The sequence below is a fragment of the Oryzias melastigma genome, linkage group LG4, assembly GCF_002922805.2.
Source record: "Oryzias melastigma strain HK-1 linkage group LG4, ASM292280v2, whole genome shotgun sequence".
Taxonomy (NCBI): Eukaryota; Metazoa; Chordata; class Actinopteri; order Beloniformes; family Adrianichthyidae; genus Oryzias; species Oryzias melastigma.
The window spans coordinates 7,957,701-7,979,227 of record NC_050515.1 but is presented as its reverse complement, the minus strand read 5'-3'; the positions used below and the strand labels follow the sequence as shown (position 1 = coordinate 7,979,227).

The following is a 21,527-nucleotide window of genomic DNA, read 5'->3' as shown; positions in this document are numbered from 1 at the left end:
ACACGAAATCAAATAACAGATAAAACAAATGCAGCAATCTTAAATGCTTGAGTTGCAGTTAATAAAGAGTCCATATATACGTACATAACATGTGGTACATGTAAGTGTGCAAGACATGCGGATGTATCTTAAAACTGTGTTTTCAATAAAGTTTTGGTGACCCAAAAGTTGGAACTGGATAAAATAATTTAACCAAAAATGTGCTAAAAGTATGAACAGACATACAAGAAAAAAGGACGGCTGTGGTTGGCTTTGGTGAAACAGTTCATACCGTAGATGCTATTGCTTCTCAAACCACCACAGACTAAAATACTTTATGCCAGACCTCAAACAGCATGGATTCTGTGATTCTGGTCTCCTCCCTCAGAGTCTGGAATATTGGGTTTCTAAGGGAAACAGAAGCTTCATCTGAAAAGACTTCAGAGCAGATCCAACAGATCTGACGTCGTTTCAGGTTCCTGGACACATCTGTGGATAATGTTTCTCTCTTAACCACTTCTAATGACTCTCCTCATTTCCATCTATTTTTCTTTTCTTAATCCTCTCAGTGCTGCAATTATTTTGTCCTTGTGCATCTTTTCTACCATATTTTTCAAAATAAGGTATAAAGATCAAAACTAAATGAATGAATCAGTTTATAGATTTATACACTTGAAATTTATAGACGAAATTAAATAAAATAATTCAAATTAGAATTTATAAAGATGCTCCTGAAAGTTAAAATAAGTTAGTTACTTAATATGAGTAAAGAAAGTATACTAGACATATTTACACTGAGATGAGGTCACTGCGGTTAACTATTTTAAAATGTGTACAAATACAAGAATATAATTAGACAAATAAAATATACATACAGAAAAAAATATTGCATTTTTGCATGTGTGTCATCATTTTTTGTTATAGCATAATTTAGCTCAGAACTGATAGGCCAGCTGTTCCGTGAACCTGAAGGGTTTGGTCTCATTGATGGTGCACATCAGGTCTCTGGTACGACGAAGGCGCCGCTCCTCCAGCACCAGCCTGCGGGAGTGCTCTCGAGCAGCCTGCTGCTCGGCTAGCTTCTCTGCCCGCTTCCGTCTCAGCCAGCTGAGGAATGGAAGAGAGAAATCAGCTACAGCTTCACTCCACAGGGATGCTTTTAAACCCAAATGTTTCTAGCAGTAATGATTTTTTTAAGACTCACAGTTTAAAGGCACGTTCACACTCCTCACGGCTGTGTAACAAGTAGCTGCTGTCCTCCTCCAGCCTCTTCATCTTAACAAGCTGTCTTTCTTTCTGCTGCTGATCGTGTTTCCTCTGAAGCCACAGCCTGAAGGCTTCATCTGGGTCAGCTGATTCTCTCTGTGAGAACCAAAACAATAACTTTTAAATGTATATTATTCATCTATTTCTATGTTTATTTCTTTGCAAAGTGTATGTTTTAATAAAAATATGTACATTAATTGATATGTCTGGTTGATTAGATTTTCAACTTGTCAAACAACTGAGCAAAAAAGATGATAAAAAGTTCAATTTACGGTCATAGAAGTCATGTAGAAATGTGTTTTTGTCTTTAAGTAAGTCCAATAGAAGTCTTTTATCAGAACAAATGACGTTCAAAACGATTACAAATTATTTAGATTTGTATGTTATGCATCTCAGATTGTAGAGAATAAGAATTAAAAGCTCAGCTTATTTTAAATGTGTTGAATTTTTTTTAAATAATTAGATTCTACTTCAATCTTGTTTATTTTTGACAAAAAAATCCTAAGCTATGTCCGACCCTCCAGCCACTATGTAGTGCGTTCGCCATCTTCTACTGCTGTCCAAATCTACTAATTCCAAAATCAAATGCACTAGAAATTTCCCAGAAGTCTTTGCAAAAAACTAGAGTGCATTGATGCTCACCAGATAAGCGAATGTAGACTACAATGCTTTGCGGATACATGCAATTTCGAACAAAAAAATGTGTTTAAATGTATTTATTTTTTATAAACCATCCACATTTTCACCATCAGAACGCATTGGAGTCATAAATGAACGTCGTGAAATGTTTCTATTTATTTGATTTTCACTTCGTGAAATCCGTGATGTCATATCCGGCGTTTAGAAAAACAAAAGAAAAGTAGTGAGCATCGTGTCCATATTACCTTTAAAATCCACTACATAGTCTAGAGCTGCCACAATTAGCTTTAAGCTAACTAAAAATGAGATGTATATCATATGATGCTAGTGTTAAGCTGTGAGCTGAATTTGGCCACTGAAGATGCTAGTGCTGATAGCTGAAGATGCTGATATTGATAGCTGAAAATGCTAAAGCTAATAGCTGAGTTTGTTGAAGCTAATGGCTGAAAACGCTGAGTTTTTCAGCCAAAGAGTAAAAAAAAAAAAATCCCGTTTGACTGTCCTAAATTCTTAAATCAAGTAAATTCACTGCAGCAGGAGGATGTTATTTGACACAGGATAGGTTTTATTTTGAAAGGAGCTAGTGTATGCTGCTGTCAAAAGTAAAAGATTCAGATTCTGATCCGTTTTGTCAACAGTCTGCTAATGTTTGGTAAAATTTCATCTTTTCATGGAGAATTGTTAAACTTTTTATCATTAAATTGATCCCCACCTCATTAGAGAATTGTGGTGATCCCCAAGTTTCTACGGGTTCCTAATTTTAATACTCCTAATGTCAGTGTTGCTCCTGTATTTGTGTCTTCCTGTGACATACTTTACAGTTGATCCTCTCGATCTCTTGAGCTCGATGGATCCGTTTCTCCTCCTGAAGCTGCTCCCTCTTCCTCATCACCCAGGCTTTAAAAGCCTGCTCGTTCTCCTGCCGCTTCAGCTCCTCCTCCTCTTGTTTTCTCTGCTCCGCCTGAAGGGAACAAGGAACAACAATGATCTGACCGTTTTTGTTTGGTTTTTAATGAGAATGGTTTTTATTGAGAACATTTATGACATACAGTACAGAACAAGAACAGAATACTGTAAATCCGTTTTTCAAAAAAAGTCCATTTTAAATGATTCTGTAAACCTGAAACAGATGATGAGTTTGAATTGCTTTTTTGTTGTTGATTGATAAAATAGAGTGTAAATAATGTTTGATTTCAGCAAAGAATTCAAAGAAATTTGGATTTTTATGACTAAATTTGGTTTTATGGATATAATACTTAATTAATAAAATCAAGAGATTTATTAAATAGAATTGTGACGATAAGTTATCAGTAAAGTTAGTAAAATTCTCCCAAGTTAGGAAAAAATTGTGATAGATTTTAGTTCTGAAAAGAATTGACAATTTGTTCCAAATTAGTTCCAGGTCCAAAATATGTGTATGACCTGTTTAAGAACATTTTCTTATTGCCATTTTTAATCATATTCACCTCTTTGGCCAGCTTGTCCTTCCTCTCCTGAACCCTCTGCAGCAGCTCCTTCTGCTGGGGGGACAGCGTGAACGTGGCCTGACAGGGCGTCCCGGTGGCAGACTGGACCCGCCTCTTGCTGGCTTTCCTCTGACCGCCTGCCTGCCTGTGGCTGGCCGAGCTGGGCCTGATCCTGGACTGGGTTGGCGGCCTGGGGGTCTGGAGCTGACCCAGGTGGAAGGAGGAGGAGCCGGCGCTGAGTCGCAGAGAGGAAGAGGAGGAGCTGGGGCTCTTTCGGAGGCTCCCGCTCTGCTGCAGCTGAAAGGCTGAGGAGGAGTCGCTCCTGAAGCTGGACGCTATTGGAGGAAGAAGGCCCTGACTCTCCACATCCTTCATGCTCACCAGATCAAACTTGCCATCCTTCTCGATGAGCACTTTACCCTCTCTCGGCCCCAACTCTTCCTTTAATCCTTCATTGATGCTTTCGAAACGTGGGGAAAGTTTTAACTCAGACATCTTCTCTAACACTTCAGCATTGATACTTGGAACTCTAGTTTTGTCCTTGTTGCCTTTTCCCTCCCCATTATTGCCGCCTTTCTCAAGCGGCGACGGAGGAACCACCAAATCCACCAGCTTTTCTTTAAAATGAAGTCTCCTCCTCCGTCTGGTGATATCTGGCGTCTCCTGTTCCTGCAGCTCCCTGTTGGCCCGCTGGATCTTCTCCAGTATGTACTTCTTCTCCTCGTCTGTCTGACCCTCCGTCTCTGGAGGAGGCGGTACGGTGGGTAACAATTTCCCGGGGCTATCTCTGTCTGAGTCGTACTCCAGCGGCTCCATGGGAGGAGGCCACTTCTCCTCTTCTTCTTCTGCTGCATTTTTCCCTGTTTTCCCTTTTCTTTTCCCTTCCAGCTGCTTCTCATCCACTTCCAGCTCCTTGTCTATTTCTGCCTCTATGTCGTCATAATTGGATCCCTGGGAGGTCAGAGGGGGCAAACATGCCATGAATTCATTGCAGAGCAGATAAAAGATCAGCATCAACACTTTCAAGTAGCAGTCTGCTGCTGTGATAACAGATATGCTTGTATGCTCATCAATACTGCATCCGGCAGCAGAGCTGTGACATTATACCACTGTAAGTCGGCAGCATTGGTTTCACATGTGATCGGCGATGTCTCTGATCAGGTAACTCAACACGACCAACAGAGCGCCATCGGTCTGCAGCAGTTAAATAGAAACACACTCTGCAGCTTCACATTTAGTAAAAATAAGAATGTACCATATTTTCTGAACTGTAAGGCGCACTTAAAAGCCTTGAGAGGTACACCGCACTTTAATAAAATGTCAATTTTTACGAGTTACTAAAAGGTTGGGTGCTTTTGTAAATACGCTAATGTGGCTAATGTGTAGCAGTGCTGAACTGTTGTTTTTTTTTTTTTTACATGTTTCTAACAAGGTTAAGAGTTAGCATGCTCACAGTAACATTTGTTTTAGTGGTATCAGTCTATTTTTTTTATATTTTGCTAACAGGGTTGGGTATTATTGTACAAATGCTAACACGGCTAATGTGTAGCAATGTCGGACTATGTTTTTGTTCTGTGATATTATCACGGTTGGGAGTTAGCATAGAGACAGTAACATTTGTTTTAGCTGTATCAGTCTGTTTTTTTGCCTGTTGCTAACAGGGTTGTTCATTATTGTAAATATGCTAATGCTGCTAAGGTGTAGCGGTGTTGAACTTTTCTTTTTTTACATGTTTCTAACAAGGTTGAGAGTTAGCTTACTCACAGTAACATTTTTTTTAGCAGTAACATTCTTTTTTTTTGCCTGTTTCTAACATTATTCTGCTTTATTATACATATGCTAACACAGCTTATGTGTAGCTGTGTGAGAGTGTACATGTTAGAGTAGTAAGAGTAACGTTTGTTTTAGCTGTATCAATCTGTTTTTTTTACATGTTGCTAACAGGGTTGGACATTATTGTACATATGCTAACACGGCTAACGTGTAGCTCTGTCAGACTGTGTTTTAACTACGTTATACTATCAAGGTTAGGAGTTAGCATAGTCACAGTAACGTTTGTTTTACTGGCATCAGTCTGTTTTTTTAATGAATTGCAAATAAGGTTGCGAATTACAGGTATTGTGAATATGCTAATGTGGCTAACATGTAGCATGTTACAAACGAGTTGTAGGAATAATGTGAATGTAATTAATAATTATTAAAAGAATGAGATTCTCTTTTCTCGCTCAATGTGCCTTAGTTGACCTATATGTGAGAAAAGTTCAGAAATAGACCATTTATTGATGGAGCGCCTTATAATCCGGTGCATCCAGTAGTGCCAAAAATACGGTAGGTGATCCTAAGCGAGGCCATTCTCACCTGATCCTCACTTCGACTCTCCTCACTTATTAACCAGTCGAGATCCTTCTCAAAGTCATCTTCATACTCCTCCTGAGAGTTTGTGTAAACAGTCTCAGTCATAATCAACCACTAAGAGAAGAAACACACAAAAAAGTTACTTTAGAGGCTGTTAGTGCAGTCTTCACCAAAATTCATCATCATTATCCTTGTTTAGTGTTTTATCGTCAATTTAAACTGTAAGACATCAAGGAACATTTTTAAAGACATCAATTAAATAAAATAATCCTTGTTATTTTTGTTATTTGTGATTAAATCCAACTATTTGACCAAAAATTCATAATAAAACAGTTGGTTACAATCTTGCAAATGTATTGTAACATAAAGTAAGAATACTATCAGGATCTATTCATCCTCAACTAAACAAACATATATCACAAAAAAATTAAATTAAAAAAAGGCTGAAACCTATTTTTCAGAATTATAGTGCTTATCAATACAAAATAAAATGGTGCCAAACATTTTCAGACATAAAAAAGGAAAAAAAAAAATATTTTATTTTGAAAGACTAAATTAATATAGTAATTATTTACATGTAAATGTATAAATATGTGATAATAGTTATAATAAATACATTATAAAGGCAGAAAGGAGGAGTAAAAAGCAAACAAAAACTAAATTTCTTCATTTTTATTTGCTTATGTTTGGATTTTTGCTTTCAAATTGATAGAATAATGAATTAGTTGTTAATTAGGTCACCTCTTCAATTCATCTGCCACCAGAAAACCACCAGACTAGCTAGCTGTAACCTTTAGCCCATTAATATGTTTAGAGTGGTTTAGCCAGCTTTGTTTATTTTAGCTTTTGTCTGGGTCTGCTTTTAATTTAATTAAGATTTCTATCCAGAAACTTGCACTAAATATCCAGTTGATTTATTTATTTATTTTGCTAAATGGTTAGTCTAATTAAAATAAACAGAACAGGACAGAGGGCAAGCCCCTCTTCTTTCTATTTAAAATAAACCAGCCTCGCACAGCAATAACAGATTCTCTGGCTTTACTCCGGTACGCAGCAGAACCATAGACTTAATATATAATATTAGAGAACAGAACTCACCAGAATCCTCCAGAATCCTCCTGCGCAGGAAACGCGTTTATTTACGGACTCTTCGTCTCCATCTAGGTGGTCCACAAACTCGTGGAAGTCTCCAAAGCAACACCTGTGCACATAATCTGCTTCCACTCCCCCTACGGCCCCGAAAGGTTTAATAGTCTTGTTGCCATAGTGACGAACAACACTCTTTACTGTCTGAGCATGCGCACTGGCGGAGTCAATTGTCTGAGCTCGTAAAATCATTGCAGTAGTTCAAATCTTGCCATTTCACCGGCAATAGCGTAACATATTGCGCATAAGTAATAATAATAACAATAATAAATATATGTAAAATTATATATTTCTTAATTAATAAAATTGACTTTATAAGAAGTATTATTAGACAGTCTATGGTTTGACACGATTAAAAATCACATATAGTTAGGACTTAATGTACCACTATCTTCAAAGGTTTTTTGAATTTTTCTTTCATACAAAAACACCATATGTCCTTAAAAATTACAACAACAAGAAAGGAGAAAAAATCTGTAATTTTAGGATACTTTCATTTAAGTTTGACTTCTTATTGGTAGCAACATGTAAACATTAAGAATATTTAATATGTATAGGAAAAAATATAATATGACAAACTTGAGCATGGTAGACATGCAAAGTATTTTTTAAATAACTTACACAACAAATGAAAGAAAAAATGGAAAAACTAAATTACAGAGCATATTCGTGTTAACCTCAAACTTAGAAAGATGAGGAGCAAAAATTTGTTCCAAGTTTTAAAAACTTTAAATTCGCCAAGTTTTTAATATATTCAGCATACTTTTTTAAAATGTTACAGATAAAAATGGGCAAGAAAGGTTTGTCATAAGTATATTTACATTTAACAAATATGATGTTTGGCCATAATGTAAATTAAATCAAATGATGGGATCTTGTTGTCTTTGTAAATAAAAAAACCGTTATGTTTAAAACAGAAGCATCGAGGATGAGAGTCCTGAACAGAGTCTGAAGCAATGCACTCTGGGTAATGGCGTTTACGGCAGGCTTTCTTCGCCGTGTTCTCCCATAGACTTAACTACATTTTCCATAATACCGTTAGCAAGTAAATGTTTTTCAAATATGTTACAAGTTTTTAAAGTATTTTAATAAATCGAGTTTTTAAAAGGTTCGGTATTTTTATTTTACAGATAAAAATGGGCAAGAGAGGCTTGTCATTACAAAATGTACACTTGTGAATACAATATTTGGGTATAATGAAAATTAAATTAAGTAAGTGAGTAGATTCTAATGTCTTAATTTTTAAGATATCAGAATCTACTTACTTAGGTAATTTAAAGAGTATGTTTAAAACAAAAATAGACATCGGGGATAACCAGTTTTGCAGAAGGGGAAGTCGTGAAACGAGCACGGGATTGTGGTATGGGAGCAATGCACTCTGGGTAATTGGGTTTTTCGGGGCATTCGCCGCTGAGTTCTCCTCAAATCAACTATTACATAACTACATTTCCCAGAATGCTGCTGTCGATACCAGAAACAGCACACCCCTTTGCTTGACTTTTAAAACATGACTGATAGCACGTAGGCAGAACTTCAGATAATGTTTAGAGCGTTTATTACACATTAACCGGGACAGGCCGCGACGCACTTTTAAATATTTTCTTCAAATGGCAACAATCGTTTATTTTTCGGCGCAGACAACAACGAGACTATGTTTAAAATCCCATTTAAAGGGTCTCGCTCGTTCGTGTGAGTCGTCGTTCTTATCAGCAAACCGCGGTCCACCTCCGTCTTTGCTCCCGGGACTGACATGGCTTTCCCGGGGCGCCGGCGTGAGGTTCATGTCCCACGGGACCGCGGGCAGGCTCTCGTCCGGCCGAACCAGAAGAGGAGCCCTAGCGCTCAGTGGAGCCGCAGCTCTCACCGCAGCTGCAGCGGTGGCGGGATTCTTGGCCAACGGGAACCACTTCCAGCGCGCGGAGATGGCAACCCGGGTTTCCAGGGCGGAGGAGAAGAAGGAGCAGGAGGCTGAGATCACCGAGAGATGTCGGGGGTTCATGTCTCCCCCGATGACGGACATCAGCGTGCTCCAGAGTCGGAAGGAGGAGATGCGGACCAAGATGGAGCTGCTGATCATGGAGACGCAGGCGGAGTTTTGTAAAGCCTTGGAGGAGGTGGACGGTGGGACGTTTAAAGTGGACCGATGGGAGAGGAAGGAAGGTGAGCTTTCATGGTCTCAGTGGTCTCAAACTGGTGTTCTGGCCTTCAGTCACACCTGTTTTTGTCTTCATGGCAGGCGGTGGAGGAATCAGCTGTGTGATGCAGGATGGGAAGGTGTTTGAGAAGGCCGGGGTCAACGTGTCAGTGGTGTTTGGGTACCTGACAGAGGAGGCGGCCAAACAGATGAGGAGCAGAGGAAAAGTCCTCAAAGGGAAAGATGGTGGGTTTTGGACACCAAAACCCACTAAAATTGGTGACCACAAATGATGGAATTTTCAATTTAAAAAAGTCCCAAATGACCTAAAACAAGCAATTTACTGATATTTTACATCCTAATGTTCGTTCGCCTTTGTTTTTCCGGTAGAACAATGGGACATATTGTTTATCACGGGTGCAAATATCAAGAGCTTCTCATCTTTTTTTGATACTTCATCTTCCCTATCTGTGAGGCCCAAAAACTGTTTTCTTCTCTGATGGGGGGCCGGGGTCGCTTACAGAAAAAGTGTAACATCACAGTCTAAACATAAAGATTTATGAGTCTCCAGAAAGCCACATATAGTCAAATTTTAAACAACTCATTTCTGTAATCTTCACAGAAAAAATAACACTAAAACATTTTAAAAACTAGATATATAGCATTACCTGTGATAGATTTATAGGTGAAGACGGTTAAATTGATAGCTAAAAACACTTAAGTTGATGGCTGAAAAAGCTGAAGCGATGGCTACCTAAAATTTTAGCAAAGTGCCACATTACCTGAAAAACAAAAACAAAAATAATTCTAAATTAGCCAAAACAGCTAAACTAAAAGTAAACAATTATGCCAGAAAGCCACATATAGGCAAATTTGAAATAATCTATATTCATGTCTCAGGTGTGTTTCTGCTTCCTTTTTATGGTTCCAGGTAAATTACCGTTTAGTGCCATGGGAGTGAGCTCCGTGATTCACCCCAAGAACCCCCACATCCCCACAGTGCACTTCAACTACAGATACTTTGAGATTGAAGAGGAGGACGGTGAGTGCCGGTCCTTTAAGGCGGCTGCTGTCTTGGTGTCAGTGACACTATTGAGTGAGAGTCTGAACAATGACCCTTGTCTTTTTGTCTTCCAGGCAGTAAGCAGTGGTGGTTCGGCGGGGGGACGGATCTGACGCCGGTTTACGTAGATAAAGAAGATGCCTTCCACTTCCACAACACCCTAAAGGAAGCCTGCGACAAGCACCACCCGCGGTACTATCCGGACTTCAAGAAATGGTACAGTTCTGGTTTTGTGGCCCTGATTTCAGTTTCAGCCGTACGATGGGTGTATCCCCGCTGCTGGAGGGTGATAAGTGCAGGACTTTGGCTGGTTTAGAAAAACCGTTGAGTCCCTGAATGACCAGGGTGGACACAGATATGATAGGCGCTCTTTATCTAATGTTAAAGTCCCACTCCAAATACATTTTTTTATCTTTTTTTTTCAAAGTGTTCCCATTGTTTTCTTTTAATTATGATAATGCAGCTTTTAGACAAAATCATAAAAAGTGTCACTTTTTAAGACATATTTTCGGCAGGAGTTCTTCAGAAATTTGCCTCTGAGTTGGTGGTGGTCTCCCCCACTAGCTTACAGCCTCTCACAACCCCAAGCTAATATTACTGGTGCAACAAAAACAGATATCAGATCTGTCCAGCTGTGCAGCTTTAAACTAGACAAGGAAAACAAAGATGTTCATGGATCTATTTGTCAGCAAGTGGAAGCATCAGAATGGAGCTGAGCAGTTGCTGCATCACAACTAAGAGCTTTTTCAAAGGGCGGGCTTTTATCTACTCCTGATCCATCATGACTTGAATAAAGAAATACTCAGGAATGCAGTTTAATCCCAAGCAGCAAGGTCAAGTGGGCCCATATGGTTTAAAAGTGGGCAGAAAATGTGACCCCAAATGGGTTTGTCTGCAGTGTCTGTGGTGGTGCCACAGACACTCGGTGGGCTAGCTTAGCCAGCTGCCTGGTGGACAGCGGAGCTCGCTAGCTCAATACAGAGGAGCTTACTAGCTCACTACACCAGAGCTCACTAGCATACAATAGTGGAGCTTGCTAGCATGCTGCAATGAAGCTCGCTTCAACGGAGCTCGCTAGCATGCTATAGAAGAGATCACTAGCATTCTACTGAGGAGCTCGCTAGCTCAATACAGAGGAGCTTACTAGCATACAATAGTGGAGCTCGCTAGCATACAAAAGTGGAGCTTGCTAGCATGCTGCAATGAAGCTCGCTTCAACGGAGCTCGCTAGCATGCTATAGAAGAGATCACTACCATGCTACTGAGGAGCTTGCTAGCTCACTACAGAGGAGCTCGAGAGCATGCTAAAGAAATAGATAATAGCTTGCTACTGCAGAGCTTTCTAGCTAAATACAGCGTAGCTTGCTACCAAGGAGCTCACTAGCATGCTACAGCAGAGGTTGCTAGCTCAATACAGAGGTGCTCGCTAGCATGCTATGGGGGAGCTCGCTAGCTTGCTAGAGCGGAGCTTGCTAGCTCACTACAGAGGAGCTCGAGAGCATGCTAAAGAAATAGATAATAGCTTGCTACTGCAGAGCTTTCTAGCTAAATACAGCTTAGCTTGCTACCAAGGAGCTCACTAGCATGCTACAGCAGAGCTCGTTAGCTCAATACAGAGGCGCTCATTAGCATGCTATGGGAGAGTTCGTTAGCTTGCTACAGCGGTACTCACTAGCATACAGCAGTGGAGCTCGCTAGGATGCTACAGTAAAGCTTGCTTCAACTGAGCTCGCTATCATGCTACAGTAGAGATCACTAGTATGCTACAGCAGAGCTCGCTAGCTCACTACAGAGAAGCTCGATAGCTTGCTACCACAGAAATTTCTAGCTAAATGCAGCGGAGCTTGGTACAGAGGAGCTCACTAGCATGCTATGGGAGAGCTTGCTCGCTTGCTACAGCAAAACTTGCTGTAAATGTGCATGTTAGCATACAACAGAGGAGCTCGCTAGCTCACTACAGAGAAGCTAGCTAGCATGCTATGCTGTTTACCTGGCTAGCATAGCAAGCTAACACACTGAATTCTTAGTTAAGCCAATGTGGGCAAACACAGAACAAACCCGATCAGGCCCACATTTTCCGCCCACTTTCAAACTATTTGGCTAACACCTGAGGCGTCGCCGGAGACCCTTGAACACAAAATCTTTAACACACTGTATATTTATAACTGTTAACACGATCAACGTCATTCCAGTAGATTCTGAATAGACACTTTTGTCTTCCAGGTGCGACCGATACTTTTTCGTACGCCACAGAGGAGAGACTCGTGGTATAGGAGGGATCTTCTTCGATGACTTGGACTCCCCAGGTCAGGAGGAGGCATTTAACTTTGTCAAGAGCTGCGCCCGCACCGTGGTGCCCTGCTACCTCCCCATCGTCCGTAAACATCTCAACGACTCCTTCACCGATGAGGAGAAGGACTGGCAGCAGGTTCGGCGAGGAAGGTGAGTTAGAAAATAAAAGAACCGTCATTTTTTACATTTAGATTTCAGATCTTCTCTAACATGTACGCAGAAATACTTTTTCTGTGTTGCTGAACTACAACAATCTCTCATCAAGTAAAGACAGAACAGGACATAGAAAAACCAAAATGTTAAATGTAGTTATCAAATATAACAAATAAATGTCAATTTTGTTGGCTTCTGCCTTTTTAAAAATCTTCTCTCTGTTGGTAAAGTTGATCTGGTCAATGCAAGATGGCGCCGGAAACAATCTCTAGCCAAAAGTGGAAATTTTGCAACTTAAAAAAAGGCAAAAGAGAAACATTTAAAAATGATATTTTAAAGACTTTTCAATTGTAAATAAACTGTCTAACAGTTTAGTGTGAAAGATAAGCTTCAAATGGGACAAAGAACGTTAATCATTTTATTTCTTTCAAGCCAATATTTACAAGTGTTTACATTTGTATAACTGCATCTGTTTACCTCCAGAGAAAACCGGCAAAATGCTGCTTTTTCCTCTGTGAATCAGCGGATCGTGAGGAAAAAAAGGTCGAAAAAAGAGAGAAGAAACGGGGAAAAACGTGCCAAAAGCTGAAAAAGGGGGGTTCCTGTCGATGTCTTCCGGCCAATGATTTCAGGCGCAAATTGTGTTTTTTTTTACCGGCATATTTTTCCTCTGTGGTCAGATTCTCATGCAAAAACAGAGTCGAGAGAGGCTTTACTAATGCTACGTTCACGCCCGTTCAAGAACACACTGAACACAGTTTCTTGAATGTTCTTTTAGCTTTTACACTGAACTGTCACTACTCAATACTAGCACATGTACTCAGTCAGAAGAGGTTTGGTGCAAATCTCCCGAAGCCTTCCTGGCTTTTAATTTCACATCTCTATTCCAATTCACGCAAGACTTGGTGTCGTACAAAGGGCGGTTTATACTTCAAAGCATCGAGCAAAGATTTAGATAGAAAGAAATGTTGTTTGTCCTTTTATTTTATTTTTTTGTCAACCTTCTGTTTAAGTTCAGCAGTAATATAAACGACATAAAAATTCATTCTTGTTTTTGATCATTTAACAACAAAGCCTGAAATCCTCTCCTCAGTTTTCTATCCCCAAAGTTCTTCAACATTTTACTTTCTAAGCGTTGTATATTGATCCAAAGCCTGTATGAAGAAAGTCTTTTTTTTGCGCCAGAATCAGCTGATTCCCGTTGATTATATCCGCCTTTCAGCAGCGCGAGGATGCGTTCTTCCCCTTCAGAATAAGCTAGAGTTACATTAATTTCATCAACTGTTGAAGAATTACCATAACTAAAATAAAGTTTTAGCTCATGTTTTCAGAAATTATGTCACTGAACGGAAAAAAGCTCTCTCGTCTTATTTTGAAAACCTGAAGCCTCACCTGCACGAAGATGTGTTTACGTCTGGTGACGGCCCCGCAGCTCTTTCGGTTTTGTTTTAGTTCGTAAACCTAAAACCCAAAATGAATCTGCCGTTGAAAACGTGTTCTGGTAGAGTCTTTCGCCCTCCGATGGTTTGAATCCTATTCATCTGATAGATACCAGCTTGTTAATATAAATGGACCGTCCTTTCGTTGTACTCGAGTTAGCTACGGAGTCCCACAGGGCTCAGTTCTAAGGCCCATCCTGTTCATGCTTTACTTGCTGCCCTTAGGAAACATAATCAAGTTTTTTTAGGAGTTTTCCTCACCAGGGAGGAGGGTCTAAGGGCAGGGATGACCAGTTTTATTTAGTCTGTTTAGGTTTTAGCTATTGTTTATATTTTACGACTGACCTTCTGCTTCTGTAAAATTACCGACATGAAGCCCAATTCTTTTGTGATATTGGGCTATGTAAATAAAATTCAATTGAAATGTATCGTGAGACAAATATCACAATATGTATCGTATCGTCAAGGTTTCTGTTTAATCTTGTTTTCAGTCACTCCGGTGGTTCCGATGTTAAATCTGCACTTTCCATCTGTGAGGTTTAGAAGTCAGTGAAGGTCCCGGCGGTGCAAAGGCCCCAGAGGGAGATCATCGACGTGCAGAAGAAGCTGAAGAGCTTCTTTATGAACAGAGTTAGAACTAGGATACAGTTCAATAATGACAGATTTTAGTTCAGGTACAAAGATTTTGCAAAAATATTTTTTTTTTTTGAAAGAGGATGATGATATAAGGACACGTATGAATTCAGGATTTTGGAACTCCCTTTTATTAATTATATTTTCAGCTATGCTATACAAGCAAATGCAAAGTTTATCCAGTAAAGTGATGAATTTTTATTTGAAGGCATTTTTTGTAAAATGTGTTTCTATTGGCCTATTTAAAGTTGCACCTTTAAAAATGTAAATCCTAAATGATGCAGAACTTGTGTCACGGCCGGTTTGTTGTGCTGTAGGTACGTGGAGTTCAACCTGGTGTACGACAGGGGGGTGAAGTTCGGCCTGGCCACCCCCGGCTCCAGAATCGAGAGCATCCTCATGTCCCTCCCCCTCACTGCCAGGTAAGCGAACGCCTTCCTGCTCTTTTCTGTGACGCGTTGATGCGTGGTAACGGACCTCGTGCTTCATCCTCAGGTGGGAGTACATGCACGAGCCTGCCAAAGGGACCAGGGAAGCAGAAATGCTGGAGGTGTTGCGAAACCCCAAAGAGTGGGTGTGACTAGAGTTCACCTGTCAGGATGACATTTCCAGGAAATCTTTCTTTGTTTCTTTTTAAGCTGTGACATGTCTGATCTTAATAGGAGACTGCATTTATAACAGTTGCACACTATCAGTTTTTGTAATACAGGTTTTACTTCTTCTCCAACGTTTTGGTTTGTTTTTTTTAAGTGTGCTGAAACCTTAACTCACTTTGAACTAAAGGAGCCTTTGTGCCATCACTGACTGGTCAGTTAGGCAGCTTTGTTGAATCCTTCCTTCCTGCTTTTTTTCTCCTTTTATACACCTGAAATGAATATCGTTCGTTTTACTTGAACCCGAGTACAATTTCTGTCTTCCTCACTTCACCAATGAAGCACAGAAAAAGGGAAACACAGTTTTTGTGAGTCTCTACTGTTTGCAAATGTCAAAAAAAGACTCCTGTGTGCATTGAAAACAAGGAATTATTGCTGACAAATACAAAGTAATTGAGTCTTGATCCAGTGTGGTTGTGTGTTCTCTTTATTGTGTGACTTCTTACTTTGTTTGGATTAAGCCTGCGCCAATACATCGCAAATATCATCGCAATATTAGCCTGTGCAATACATTGGAAATGTATCGCAATCGTATTATCAGCCTGCACAATTTAGAGAAATTATTGTCATTGTAATATCAGCCGGCACAATACATGGCAAATTTATTATCACAATATCAGCCCGCGCAATACATCGCAAATTAATTATCGCAATATCAGCCCGCGCAAAACATCGCAAATTCATTATCGCAATATCAGGCCACACAATACATGGCAAATTTATTATCACAATATCAGCCCGCGCAATACATCGCAAATTTATTGTTTTCGTGGTGTCAACCCGCGCAATACATCGGAAATTCATTATCGCAATATCAGCCCACACAATAGATCGAAAATTTATCGTTTTCGCAGTGTCAACCCGCGCAATACATCGGAAATTCATTATCGCAATATCAGCCCACACAATACATCGCAAATTTATTATCGCAATATCAGCCCGTGCAAAACATCGCAAATTCATTATCGCAATATCAGCCCGCGCAATACATCGCAAATTTATACCACGATATCAGCCCGCGCAATACATTGCAAATTTATTATCGCAATATCAGCCCACACAATACATGGCAAATTTATCGTTTTCGCAATATCAGCCAACACAATACATCGCAAATTTATTATTGCATATTTATTATCGCAATATCAGCCTGCGCAATAAATCCCAAATTTATCGCCACCGCAATACATCGCAAATTTACTATCACAAATTTATATCGCAATATCAGCCCGCGCAATACATCGCAAATTCATTATCGCAATATCAGCCTGCGCAATTAATCACAAATTTATTGTCATTGTACTATCAGCCCAAGTAATACATCGGAAATTTATTGTCATTGTAATATCCACCTGCGCAATACACGTATTGAAAAAGATGGGTTAAATTGCAAAAAATGGTTAGCCTTAAATGTTTACACATGCTAAAAGAATCTTATAATGCTTGACGTATAAACAAATTAAAGAGTCTTTATTACATTTAACTAATCAGATGGAGATCTTTTATGAGATACTTCCCTCTAATGTAGACGTGGATCATTTGGAGTACAACTTAAGTTCTTTTGAATTTATTTAAATAAAATGATGCAGTGAAATGGAAATTATGTATTAGTTGTTTTGCTACATGATCATCTATCACAAGTTATATAGTCACTGCATTATAGATCACTAATATCGCAGGTTTTTCTAATATTGTGCAGTACTACTTTGGATTATGTTTCACAGAATCAGGAAGAGAATGTTCCTCAGTGTAACCAATAGACCATAACCTTTAATTTCACATTATTTACAGTTTAATTATGCGTCTCTCCTGGTTCCAATAGTCATTTAGCAAACGCTTTGATCTAAAGCAGCTTCATCCTGAGGGAATGTGGATTTTAATAGCATCTCTTAGCTCAGCGAGTTAAAACTGAACCCATTAATGTTTGAGCTATAGCTACCTTTAAAACTCCTTAAATGAAAATTCTACCCATTTTTATCTTCTAATTGAAAAGGAAACAACTTCCTGACATTAAAGACAGCATTATTTTAAGCTCAGAAAATAAAGACAAAACACATATTAGATGTTTTATTACAAATAAATTCAAGCTTTTGCATAAGTTAATGCTTAATAACAAGTTGTCTTTACATTTGTTATGTGATGTTATATAAGGCAATATAAAAAGAGGGCTTTGTGTAAAGTAACAGCAGTTTAGCTTTAAATCAAATGGGAAAGTCTGCTAAAAACACAAGAAAAATCAGTGCTTAAGGTCTGCGAGTGGACGAGACATTTATCTGCATCAGAAGATCCGGCAGACACTTTTGGTTTTTGTTTATTCAGAAAATTGCATACTTTTTTTTTTTTAATATTTACATTGCTAGGAGTCAAACCGATTTATCACCAACTCACTTCAAGCATAAACACAAAGTGCCTTTTGTTTCGTCACAATCTACTGCGCTTCAGTAACATCAATCCATTCCTATGCGACTCTATACACATTTACAATCCATTGCACAGCTCAATATTCCCAAAGTTTTCCGTCTCTGCTGCATTCGGGGCCTGGAGTCCTGGGAAAGTTATGGCTGCTGGTGCGAGGTGCACGCCGTGAAACTGGGGTCAGAACGCGGGCTTTTCAAGCGACAGGAAGTTTCACAGTCATGTAATCCACGAGCGAGGGCTTGAATGAAGCCGGGACGAACCTCAGCTGGAAAACTCATGCGTCATACGGTTAAAAGCACAGAGGAAACGTAGATACAAAACAGCACCGTTTTTTTACAGACCGACGGCCTCGGAGGACGCCGTCTGCATAGACGTCAAACAAGAGTTGTGTTGACGGATTGTTTTAAAAAGAGATGATGTAAACCTAATTAAGTGGCAGTTTTGAAATCCATTGATTTACATCGATAATATGAGAAAAAGTGCAATTTTTCAACCGTTAACATGATCAACATAATTCCAGCAGATTGTGAAGGAGAAAAGCGGCTCGACAAGCCGCTTTTCTCCTTCACAATCTGCTAGAATTACGTTGATCGTGTTAGTGGCTGAAAAGTTATAGTAAATCAAAGAACATTAAATATGGAGCTCCAGTTTTAAGGTTTATTGTGGAGTAAGCCTGCCTCTATGTCCCATCATCCCTCACGATTATGGGGCTAAATTGGGGCCAAAATTGCTAAAAAAAAAAAAAAGTCAGAAACTTTTTGTTATTCTAAAATAAACTTACTGTATTTTTCGGAGTATAAGTCACATGATCAAAAATATCTAATCAAGAAAGGAAAAATAAGTCGCACTTTTAGGAGAAAAGTCTCACATTTCAGAACAAATCCATCTACCTCAGCTTAGCTAAAATAAAAAAAAGAAAAGAAAATAAATAGAACAATACTAATCTTTTGATCTGTGAAAGAAAAATATCAAAGTTTAAGAGGAAAACAATCAGATTCTCTTCCATGTTTGTTTTGGACGACTCTTCTTCTGCCATTTTTTTACTTACTTATACTCTGATGGGGCGCCCTCTAGTGATTGTTAGAGGAAACAACTGCTAAAGAACAACTGGTGTTTACTGGGAAAATCACAAATAAATGAGTCTATTCATGTTTAGAAAATAAAACAACACACAAATAAGTCACTTCTGAGTATAAGTCGCACCCCTGGCTAAACTTTATATATAAAAAAAAAAGAAATTCAACTTATACTCTGGAAAATACTGAAATTATTTTCAGCTTCAAATGTTCTTTTTTTATGCTTCAAAACTCAAAATTTTAATTTCAAAACCTTTTTTTCTGTTTCAAATGTTTTTTTTTTTCATTTTGAGTTTTGAAACCTAAACAGAACATCTGAAGCTGAAAATAGTTACGTTTATCTTAAAATAACAAAAAGTTGTAGACAATTTTTTTTTTTTGTCCAAACACTAATATTTTTCTAATTTGTTTTAATTGGGTTTCAAATAATATTGGCTCCAATTTAGCTCAATATAAGATTAATTTCTACTCTTTAGGATAACTTTTGTAAAGTTTAAGTCAATTTGTTAAAGAAACGTAACTGGTTCTCAGATGCTCAAAAAGTTAAACGTGACATTAGAAACTTTAGAATTTTTACTCTTAATATCAAATGTATGTACAAAATGTTAAATTATCGAATAAAACAACAGATTAGCGCAGTGACCTTCAGCCTAGCTTTAAAACTCCCATAAGTACTTACAATAAACGTTTTTTGCTTCATGCATTTCTTTTTTTAACGTTCTAAAAGGATCTGCTACAGCGTGAAGAGATCAACGCAACTTAAAAAAGAACAAACAATGTGCTGAATGTTTTTGGACTGTGAAACCTCTAAAAAAGTTAGTGCAGAGTTCACCAAAACGTGTCTGAGTCTAATGAAAGTGAAAGTGGTTGATGTTGGATGTGAAAGGCAGGTGGTACGGCAGCAGGAGGAGTGCCAAACTATGACACCGTCAGTGCAGGTGAGGATTCGGTTCGGGTGGCTGGTCTACTTGACTTGCCCGCGGCTGCTTCTGGAGGAACTGGAGTGAACGATGTCGTCGTACTGCGGAGGAAGCTCCGTCTCAATCCGGACATCCGTGTGGCCCACGGCCTCCTCGTACGACGGCGGCGGGTCTTCCGCGCTTCCTGTTCCCGGCGTCATCCCAGGGCCCATGAAGGCGGGGCAGCTGTGGATGCTGAGTTCTGAGTGGTCCCTGTGCTGGTGATCCCTCCCCAAATGGTCCAAGGAAACCGTGGACAGAGCCTGGTTTTGGTGCGGGTATCCGAGGCCCGGGATGCGCTGCGAGGGCTTCCGGGAGTGGCAGCGCCAAACGGTTATAGCCACGGCGGCGATGACGAACAGAACCAGCAGCAACGGCACGATCAGGTACAACGAGTGGACTCCGCCCGGCACCGTCCCCAGACCGCCGGGGGGGCTGCTCTCTCGCACGTATTCATTCCAGAACTGCTTCTGCACAGCGACACCAGAGACAACATGAGAAATGTAATCAGCAGCAACGAGACGAACGCTAAGGTCACAAAAACAACCACGGCGTGCTGGGGAGGCATCAGAACAACTATCAAGACGAGCTCCCACCATCGCAGTTTTTGAGAAATTAGATCTTTATTTTAGAATAGGGGTGTAACGGATCACAAAGCTCACGGTTCGGATCGGTTAAAAGTTAAAAAAATAAAAATAAAAAAAACGGAAAAAAACAAGAATATAAAAGCCTAAAATAACTTTTTTAGAAAAGCTTTAAAACTTATATTTGAGGAAACATAAAAAGTACTTCAAAGAATTAATACACTCACATCTTTGAACATAAACACAATTGTAAATACATGTCGTTTCTGATAACATTTACAAATCTACAAAAACGGAGAGAACAGAAAGTTTAATATTCAACCATGCGAATGGATTATCTGTGATCCGTTACACCCCTATTTTAAATAGATCTTTTTTCGTCGTTGTCACAGACACAATGACATTAAAAGTGCTTTTTGCTCAGAGCAACACTCATTCCTTCAAACAATCCAAATAAAGTGCTTATCTGGTAACTAAAACCAGGAGATTAAATAAATGTCTTGCTAAATAAAATACATTTGTCCAGTCGCCGTATAATTTGAACTTTTTCTTAAAAGCTCCATGGTGTAAAACTGTCCAGAAAAGTCGCCACACTGTTGCATTTTGGGATATGCGACTGCAAAGATGACTCCAAAATGCCCCCAGCGAGCTCAGCATGAGTGTTACGCTAAAGTACAACGATAAAGCAAAGACATACAAATTTAATACAAAACAGCAGGTAATTTAAAAAGGTTCATCTTTAAAAGATCTTGAATTCTCAGAGGGCTGAGATGTGAATCACAGCAACACAAAGGAAGCAAAAAAAACCTAAACCCAAACAAAAAGAGGCCACTTGATTGTGATCCTCCATCTGTGGGACTTCAGCAGACCTCTCACAATGGTTTCACAAATATGCCCCCCTGTCTGGGGTACACTGGGCTGTTCTTCCTGTAGATAAAAACAAGCATTTCCTGATGGGAAGATTCCCAGATTCCATTCTTTAGGATTTCAACGTCCCGACCAAGAACTACAAAAAATACCACAGGAGGAGGAAACTTGTTTTTTTGTTTTAGATACTTTGACAGAAAGAGTGACAGGAGTAAATTCTTCAGAACCAGCCAACAAATTGAAACATGTTTGGATCAAAAGAAAAATGTGTATATATTAGGTCTGTATCGACACCGCTACCTCAGCTTGTGCAATATCACAAAAGATGGGGTTCACCACAATTAATGGTTACGTTGAATGTTTACACACATGCTTAGACAGAGAAACCATCATGTTTTTGAATAG

At 39.3% G+C, this 21,527-nt stretch overlaps 3 protein-coding genes across 4 annotated transcripts; 1 reads left to right on the top strand and 2 right to left on the bottom strand.

Annotated features, from left to right (window-relative positions):
• Nucleotides 1-425: 425 nt before the first annotated feature.
• Nucleotides 426-7,068, bottom strand: ccdc181 (coiled-coil domain containing 181). Of its 2 annotated transcripts, none has more exons than XM_024278913.2 (6): nucleotides 6,804-7,068; nucleotides 5,709-5,819; nucleotides 3,351-4,301; nucleotides 2,699-2,845; nucleotides 1,184-1,341; nucleotides 426-1,086 (listed from the first exon to the last, which is right to left on the bottom strand). In XM_024278913.2, the coding sequence occupies exons 1-6, from the start codon at nucleotides 7,041-7,043 to the stop codon at nucleotides 915-917; spliced, it is 1,779 nt and encodes a 592-aa protein (XP_024134681.1). In that variant the 5' UTR covers nucleotides 7,044-7,068; the 3' UTR covers nucleotides 426-914. The 2 variants fall into 2 exon arrangements, with proteins under 2 accessions (XP_024134681.1, XP_024134682.1); XM_024278914.1 differs by having other exon boundaries at nucleotides 6,814-6,945.
• Nucleotides 7,069-8,248: 1,180 nt separating this feature from the next.
• Nucleotides 8,249-15,622, top strand: cpox (coproporphyrinogen oxidase). Its single transcript, XM_024278915.2, has 7 exons — nucleotides 8,249-9,011; nucleotides 9,088-9,231; nucleotides 9,917-10,027; nucleotides 10,123-10,264; nucleotides 12,272-12,490; nucleotides 14,883-14,987; nucleotides 15,061-15,622. Exons 1-7 carry the CDS (start codon nucleotides 8,459-8,461, stop codon nucleotides 15,143-15,145), a joined length of 1,359 nt encoding a protein of 452 aa, XP_024134683.1. The 5' UTR covers nucleotides 8,249-8,458; the 3' UTR covers nucleotides 15,146-15,622.
• Nucleotides 15,623-19,036: 3,414 nt separating this feature from the next.
• prrg1 (proline rich Gla (G-carboxyglutamic acid) 1) lies at nucleotides 19,037-20,630 on the bottom strand. Its single transcript, XM_024279035.2, has one exon. The coding sequence runs from the start codon at nucleotides 20,268-20,270 to the stop codon at nucleotides 19,677-19,679; it is 594 nt and encodes a 197-aa protein (XP_024134803.1). The 5' UTR covers nucleotides 20,271-20,630; the 3' UTR covers nucleotides 19,037-19,676.
• Between the last annotated feature and the right edge of the window lie 897 nt (nucleotides 20,631-21,527).

Coding starts and splice junctions, on each gene's coding strand:
- ccdc181 (XM_024278913.2), bottom strand. CDS start 7,043: ATGATTTTACGAGCTCAGACAATTGACTCCGCCAGTGCGCATGCTCAG. Junction 2,846..3,350: donor AGGACAAGCTGGCCAAAGAG/GTGAATATGATT, acceptor TGTTCCCTTCAG/GCGGAGCAGAGAAAACAAGA. Junction 1,342..2,698: donor TCGAGAGGATCAACTGTAAA/GTATGTCACAGG, acceptor TGGTTCTCACAG/AGAGAATCAGCTGACCCAGA.
- cpox (XM_024278915.2), top strand. CDS start 8,459: ATGGCAACAATCGTTTATTTTTCGGCGCAGACAACAACGAGACTATGT. Junction 9,012..9,087: donor CCGATGGGAGAGGAAGGAAG/GTGAGCTTTCAT, acceptor TCTTCATGGCAG/GCGGTGGAGGAATCAGCTGT. Junction 12,491..14,882: donor CAGCAGGTTCGGCGAGGAAG/GTGAGTTAGAAA, acceptor GTTGTGCTGTAG/GTACGTGGAGTTCAACCTGG.
- prrg1 (XM_024279035.2), bottom strand. CDS start 20,270: ATGGTGGGAGCTCGTCTTGATAGTTGTTCTGATGCCTCCCCAGCACGC.